At 36.2% G+C, this 8,207-nt stretch overlaps 1 protein-coding gene across 4 annotated transcripts in view; it reads right to left on the bottom strand.

Moving 5' to 3' along the window:
* Positions 1-215: 215 nt before the first annotated feature.
* Positions 216-8,207, bottom strand: part of acot7 (acyl-CoA thioesterase 7) — a 57,822-nt gene continuing 49,830 nt past the window's right edge. For all 4 annotated transcript variants that reach the window (XM_005733004.1, XM_005733003.1, XM_005733002.1 and 1 more), the window contains one exon: positions 216-1,151. In XM_005733004.1, the coding sequence (XP_005733061.1) occupies positions 1,053-1,151 (99 nt within the window). In that variant the 3' untranslated portion in view covers positions 216-1,052. The remainder of the gene's footprint in view (positions 1,152-8,207) is intronic.

The raw sequence follows: 8,207 nt of genomic DNA on the forward strand, positions 1-8,207 counted from the left end.
TCTGATTCTGATCTAAAATGAAATAAAATGCAAAAGAAAAAAAAAGAAATATAATACCATGGTATTTATGGCTGGTTAATGATCACAGTCTTCAATCTTGGCATGGCCATATAGCCATGGCCATGGTAATATTGATTTCTCACTGGCCCCATTTATCTTTCGGATTTTACCTTGTGCACACACGCACTTACAAAGGACACATGGAAAGACACTAATAGAGACATTTTTTTTTTATCCAGTTCACTTTGTTTATCAGACAATGATGAATCCTCAAATGTCATCTCGAGACTAAGAGAACAATACGGGTACAAGAGGCAACAAGGGAGACAGACAGGTAAATAAAGAGAAACTCAGGAGCAAGAAAGCAACATTATGGGAGAATGGAATTGGATGAGAAGAGGTCGTAATGAGAAAAGGGAAAAGAGAGTGTGGTAAGGCATAGTGTGATAGACGGGCAAAGCAGGGTGAGAGCAGAGAGGAAGTGGGAGGGGGTGATGTGGGAGAGATGCAAGTTGAGTCAAAACCCCCAAGCTCCCCTGATTTCTCTGTGAAAGACACAGTGCTGAAAAGATGGATAGCGTGTGCCCTCTGTGCCAAGGCATGCCCAAGACAATGACATCACCATCATCAAACTAGCAAGGACACAAGGCGAGAGCCCCAGACTAGCACTTGGATCTTTTATTCATTATTACTCACTCGCTTATTCATCAGTTTCCTTGTGCTCAGATTATCACTTTAAACTGACATGATAATTAAGTCTTCAGATCTTCCACAAACAAAATAGTACTCTTCTACACAGAGACAGGAGACAGTGATCGGAAAAAAAAAAAACAGTCTTCATACATCATTAAAATTCTCTCCAAAATAAATTATGTACTCTTACATACATATACAGTATATGTGGATACTTTGGTGTAGCACAGGGAAAAAAAATCACAGGTTCAGGTTCAAGAGAAAGCAATAATCATAAAGCAGAAAATGTTTACTTCATACTACATATTGTGTGGGGTTATTGTATTGTTGCTGCAGGTGTTAAATTCTGAGTGGCAGCGTCACTGGCCACGCATCTTATCTGACAGCCTTTTTTCTTTATTTTGGAGGTAACGTACTTTCCCCTCGTCAAAACGTCTCTGCTCATCCTCGCCTTCAACCTAGAGGAAAAGAAAATAGACAAAAATATTTGTTTACAGACACATTTATCATCTACACACTGGAATGTTTCCCCTCTAATTATTATATTAACCGTGGGCATGAAGCTCTGATCTAATTGACTTGACAGTGCTGCTGAAATTGCCATTCATCTTCTAGGTGAAATATAGAACAAATGCGTCTGACTCTAGGCTTGTAAAGACCCAGCATGATATACAAAATATATGAAGAAGACTACATATAAGTGAAGTTGAGTGAAACCACATGTGACATATGCAGAACATTGCCACATATGAAATTTCTGCATTTTAAAGGTGTGTGAATGCATTTATTTCCAGCAACACATTTTATATTAATGCAACACTAATGGCAAGACTGAAGAATGGTGATGAGTCAGCTGATCAGGTTCATGAATCCATTTTTTGGTCATAGTAACAACATCTACTCACAAGGTTAGACACAACCTGATAAATAGGTAAATAATGCAGTAGAAGTACATAAAGGGTAATTCCGGTAATGTGTGGTGAGTGTTAGCCTCTCAACTCATGTCATCATCTCATCAAACCTTCTCTTGACCAACCTTGACCGCATCCATGATAGTGTGTTCTATGCACAGTGCCAGTGCAGTATTATTGATGTTGCAGGCATCTGGAAACACTCTATAGATTTACAGCTGTTATGAATCATTTTTACTGTTTAATTCTGTGCAGTTGTTTGTTTTGAAGCTAAATGTGGCTGCTGGTTTATAGGAGTAAGCACTCGATATTCTGTACAGTTTAATTTGACTGTTGGCCAACCTTATAATTTGCAACAATACCACCACCAGTGACCATGTCACACTTTCTTTGAAGGTGCTGACTGATTTCTCCTTACCTTATCTTCAAAGCACTGTAACAAAGCAGGGTACGTGAACATGTTTGTATTTCATATATAAAGCCTACTGTTAGAGCTAATGACATGTTCTGATGGAGGCTCTTTGCTGCGTACACACCAGGTGGTTGGCAGATTCAAGAGCACCTGCCACTCACACAAACAGGGTGCAAAACTGACAGATGGCACCTTAAATTTAAGGAGAGAGCAGGGTGGTAACAAACATGACAAAACATAATGCCGGGGACAAGCCCAAGGGAGTCATTACTCAAATGTGACGAGAATATTAAAACAGTGGCGCTGAGCTACAAACACAACACCAGTGGGAATATCTTATCTGTAGAACAGGTTCAGGAGCATACAGCTGTAATATTGGTGTGTTTGTTGTATGGCAGTTATATAACAGTCAACATACTGCTCAGTCAGTTTTGCTTTTGCCATTCAACTGAAAGTAATGGATAATTCCAGTTCATTGAGTTTGAAAAGAGAGAGAGAGGGGGAAAGAACAAGTTTTTCAGAAAAATAATATAGACACATATAACATACAATATCTGGGCGTCATGTAATATAACCAAGGAACTGACAAGTCATGACCATAAAAATGATTGCTTACGTATCTTACATATTCACATGCTTAATGCCTGCTGAAAACCACATACTGTGGTTCTGTACATAATGTAAAATGTAAACGTGGTTCTGTTCAGTCAGAATATCTACACAGGTAGGTGAATAGGCTGCAAAAAAAGTGAAAAAAAATTAAATACACAAATAAAATTATTTATAATTATATAAGGTATGTGTATTTATATAAGTGATTACTGGTGTGATGAAGTTCTAACTGGATTGAGATGGGTTACAGACTGTGAGTTACAGAATCAGGCAGGGTGGGTCAGATCAACTCTAAACAAGCTTAGCCATTGCTTTACACCCCAAACAGCAACCAAATGTAGTGCACTGTGATTGTAATGACCTCATATATGCATGCATACACTGTTGAACAATGCTGATCCCATTTTTTTACTTTTGCATCAAATGTTCCCATGTTTTACAAATTCCAAGGTCTGTATTTTACTACTAAAAATACTACTATTACTACTACTGTTACTACTGTAGTATGATTATCTTTCTATAATGCAATGACACAATTAAAAGGTTTTGAAATGTTCTAGCAAAACTTTATTTATGTAATCCATTTCTTTATAGGTGAAAAAAGCATGACTTAAGTTGCATTATTAAAAAATTAATTATTAGACATAAGTAAGCACAATTAAAACAAAATTTGAGTTAAGGACCACAAATAAAATGAAATAGTTAAACACAGCCGTCAGCAGTAAAAAATGACAATGAAGAACTACCAGAGTAAATAAAATGATTATAAGCAGAACTTATGCACACAACGTTCTGCTCCTTTATTAAAAAATACATTGCAAAGTTTACTATATTTAAGTGTCTGTACATTAACTAACTGTTAAATGTACAGATGCTCCAGCGGCATCTGTAGCATCTTAACTGGTATCTCTGTGTTGGCAAAAAGTTAACATATTATCTTTTTTTGTATTCTACAAGCTCCAAGTCTATCCCAGCCACCATAGGGCGAGGCGTAGGGTAAACCCTGGACAGGTCGTCAATGTGATGCTGGGCTTATTTCTGACGTATCTGTTAAATATCTATTAGCATACTCTTTAACCAATGAATTTCATTTCTATTCATTTAATGAAGTATTTGTAAATATGTGCCCCCATATATACAAATAATTTTTTATTTAGTGGTTATTCATTTTCTTCACATAAGACAAATATACTGACATATATTTAATTTTCAAGTCACAGTTACTCAGTTAAATGGTGTTTCCTTCCTCGCTGTTATACAGTTTATTATAAAGGTGGTTACAAATGGTTGCCTGTTGCAATGTTGGAAGGCAGACAAATACACAAACATGACCTATAATGTCATAATTCCTTTTGTCTAACTCTGTGGACAATCTATTGACTAGCCTAACAATTCATTAAGTGCATTAATGAGACAGAGGCATCTTGCTCTATCTAGTTAAAACTTTGAGCTGCGCAGGGAGCTGCATTATAGCATTACTGAAATAACCCCCAACAAGGTGATTTAGGATCCTAACACCAATTAGAGGCTTATAAATCATCCTTCTTGAACAGGCTGGAACAATCCAAAGACATTATTGTTTATTTATTTAAGTCTGAAAAACTGCAGCCATGATATCAAAGCAAAAGAAAAAAGGTTTATATGGTGAGACTGTTTATGATCAGACAGAACCGTAAGGACGTCAAATTAATAAAAAAAAAAATGAATTAATATATTTTATTTAACTTTTTTAAAGAATAAAAATTGTACTAGTAAATAGTAAAAATCCCTCTTTTTAAAACCATATCGATGTACGGTTTGAGATGAGTTAGCAAACAGCAAAACGAAACTGTATACCTTACTGCTGCTGATGAATCATAGCTGCAGACTGTCTGACAATGACAGCTAAAAATGATGCTGGCAGGAAAAATGTGAGCTTTGCTGTCTGCCTGAAGAAGAGATTTATGTAAGCTTTGACTATTAACATATCAAAGGTTGTTAAACTAAAATAATAATTATTATAAAACATTTTTAACGTGCAATTTTTCCTGCACAGCTTGAAATTGATTTGAACTAATTACATGAATATTTTGTTATTGAATAATTGATTTATATTTCCAGACACCAATTTATACATTCAGCTCACCCATCCAGTAAAAACAAATTCCTGACCACTGTTCAAACCTTGTTTTTTTAGCCTTATTACTTAATAGTCAATAATTACAATAATAATATTACTAATAATAATAATATGCACATATGGCCGGTGCACATCCATCTACACACAGTACCACAGGTTACGTGTGTCATGGGTATGTTAACCATTATGTTAATTACATTTGCATAACTCCATGAGGCAATTCATTTTTTATTAAGGTCCTTGTTGTGTTCTTAAGTAATTTGTCTTCACTACAAAAATAAAGCAGAAATATCCTTGCAAAAACCAGCATGCTTGTTATATTGTATTTAAGGCAAATGCCTATACTCCAGCAGTGTCATGTGACAATCACTACATGTATTGGCATTCGGGTAAACTGAACCATTTCATGTTTCATCAAGGTTATTTATCTTTACAATAAGAATGATAGCTGACCCTAGCTGATTCAGTGTCTACGGACTTACAAGAAGCTTTTTGGTTAACAGGGCTTTCCCTAAATTCCCATCTATTCTGTTCATAAATCAAAGTATTGAACAAACAAAAAATGTGATTGTGACTGTTAAATCATCATTTTGTTCAGCATAACAGTTTGTCCTTGTGTTGGTGCTCACTGAAAACTCAGAAAATTACTCATCCGTTATTAGTCTTGATCATCAATGACTTACCAGGCTGGCATTGCCATTTCTTGACCCATGCTGTTTATCTGCATATATAGATATGATCAGGTGAAACATGATGAAGATGATACTAAGGTTACTAAGGCAGATGATCTGATGTTACAAGCCCAGAAGATGAAGAAGAAGAGGAAAAAGAAGAATTACTCTCAAAATCTTCCAATGAGATAACATCAGAGCCCAGAACTTTGGCTGATTGGGTCAAACACCCAGGACAGATGTTTCACCTGTTGTTAATTAAATCCACTCGGTGGACAGCTGAATGGAGCATGAAAAACCAATACGGTGTAAATGTGGAACAGAGACAATACATGTAAAGGAGATTTGCTCAGACAATGCCAGCAAAATGCCAGGTGGGTTCTGTTGTGTTGGCACGAGCTGTTATTAGAGTGGGCAAGGGGCATCAGTGGCACTGGCAAATGTCACTGTGTAAAGGTAGCACAAAGCTGTAAACAGCCAGCACAAGACAAATAATAGCCATCTGGACTAGAATGAGCCTGGATACTAACCTATATATCTGTGTGGGATAGAGGGACCGAGAGGTATACACAAAGGATGACATTTTAGACAAAGATGAAAGGTATTTCATTTCTAGTCATAAAATGAATCCTTTTATATCAGCCAGGCTCTTCTGGATGGTGAAAGGAGCTCTTCCAGTGGATCTTTTCATTTAGTCATAAATGCTTTGAGTTTTTTCACTGCAGCTATCTGATAATACAGACATGCCAAGTTCTTATGGGCTTCATCGCAGCTTTAGCAACACCAATGAAGAGTCTGAAGTATACAGCCTCAGTTGGATCCTATTTTTCAGCAGTTTACTAATGTAAGATAGCTGACAGAAATTATACTGAACTTTCTACTGTAGTATGAAAGATCGATCAGGTAATTTTGAGGAAAAATACAACAAAAAATAAATTTTTTCATATCATTTTTTTCAAATTCACTCTGATGACAATTTTAGATCTGAAAATGATCAGTTGTTGCTTATGTAGCAGTTTAAATACTGGGTTTAAAGAACAAGTAATTTGCAATTACAAGAAAATTAGAAGTGACACTGATCTCTATCAAAGATTTTCTGAAAGGAAAATTTAAAAGCACTAAAATACAAGTACTGAAAAGACTCATATCATAAATATGCTAAATTACTCTTTCTAAATATAACAAAATTATACTTTTTCATTATGATTTAGTATCTAATTTTGAATTTGATCTCAAATTAAGGCAACAACATGACAATACAACATCACAGACAAAACTTATCACCCTTTTAATCTTCTTTTGGGTGCTGCTGACAGACAGATGTTTATCGGAAAGTAATAAAAGTTGAATAACTTTAACAAAAAAATATCTAAATAATGTACTGTCAAAGAGAAAACTGGGTTTCACTGAACTGAAGAGAATTTAGTTCGAACTGTGAACACACAATATTTAGTGTATGAGGTAGAATGATAACCCCCTGATGTGCACATTTAGCAGTGCCTAACAGATGCAGGCATGATCTGGGCGTTAAATTTAACGGGTGTACCCGTTAACACGTTTCTGATTGTCTTAAATGGGAGGTATCTAAAAATAAACGAGCATCACTTCATGTGAACTACATGAGGTTGTCATGACGACCAGGCTTGTTTTCGTGTCAAGGGAGGCCAGCTGAGTCTTTGCCAGCGAGGAAGGAGAGAGATGGAATAGAAGGAAGAAGGAAAAATCAGAGGAAAGATGGAGCAAGAAGGCAAGAATAAGAGAGATATAGTGAAACAATACTTAAATCAATAAATGGAGATATGCAATAAAGAAAAACACACATACACAAAGACACAAAGCTTTTCTTTGTTCATCAGGGATGAATGGTGGACCTATTAATACTGTATTTCTACTAACAATGCATTTTTTGTGCTTGCTGTTTTGACCAAAATCCTGGCCTAGCATGTATATACACTATATTTCAGTAATTCCTTTTCAAGATTACTGTTATAGATAGGCAAGGCATTCCCCACTATCCTCTGTGCGCCTGCTGTCCTTATGCCCCACTTCAGCATAACCCACAGTATGCTAACATTAGTGACAGCCCAGCTACACATACACACACTCCCACCGTCCCTAACTCCCTAGTGAGCTGAAACTGAAAAATCTAAAAATAGTGATTGCACTGAGCTCATTGGCAAGAAATCAAGGAAGGGAAAATGGGAGGGAAAGCACCTGCAGTCAAAAATAGCAGAAGTCATGTCGATCAGACTATTTATAGAGCTCAACTGGGGCAAAAGCTGCCATGAAATTATAATAAGTGATGGTTTGAGCTTTCAGAAGTGTTTTCAGTTTAAATTTCAGCAGTACTAAAAAAGGACAAAAAAAAGAGACAATTGCATTATAAACATAAAAGAGAAGCAGGGAGAATCACCTTTTTTTCTTGGTTGTTGTTTGTTTGTTTTTTAACAAACGGATAACGGAGAACAAAAAGAATCAGAGAGACAAAAGAGAGGTGAAATGCAATCTTGTAATAGACACTGCTCAATAAGACTAGGGGAATACCAGATGGCCACAATATAACATAAAGTCAGTTAAACAAGGGTACTAATTCATAAACCATTGTGAATCAGTTTCACCTGCTTTGGTGCAAATGACAGTGACGACAGGTGCGCTGGAGAGATAAAAACAAGGCTGCGTAAGCAGTCCAGCTCATACATGTTAGCACACACACACACACACACACACACACACACACACACATATATATATATATTAGGGCTGGGCGATATGACCCAAAATTCATATCT

This window comes from Pundamilia nyererei, unplaced genomic scaffold (assembly GCF_000239375.1).
Source record: "Pundamilia nyererei isolate P.nyererei 1_Seehausen unplaced genomic scaffold, PunNye1.0 scaffold00049, whole genome shotgun sequence".
In the NCBI taxonomy this organism is placed as follows: domain Eukaryota; kingdom Metazoa; phylum Chordata; class Actinopteri; order Cichliformes; family Cichlidae; genus Pundamilia; species Pundamilia nyererei.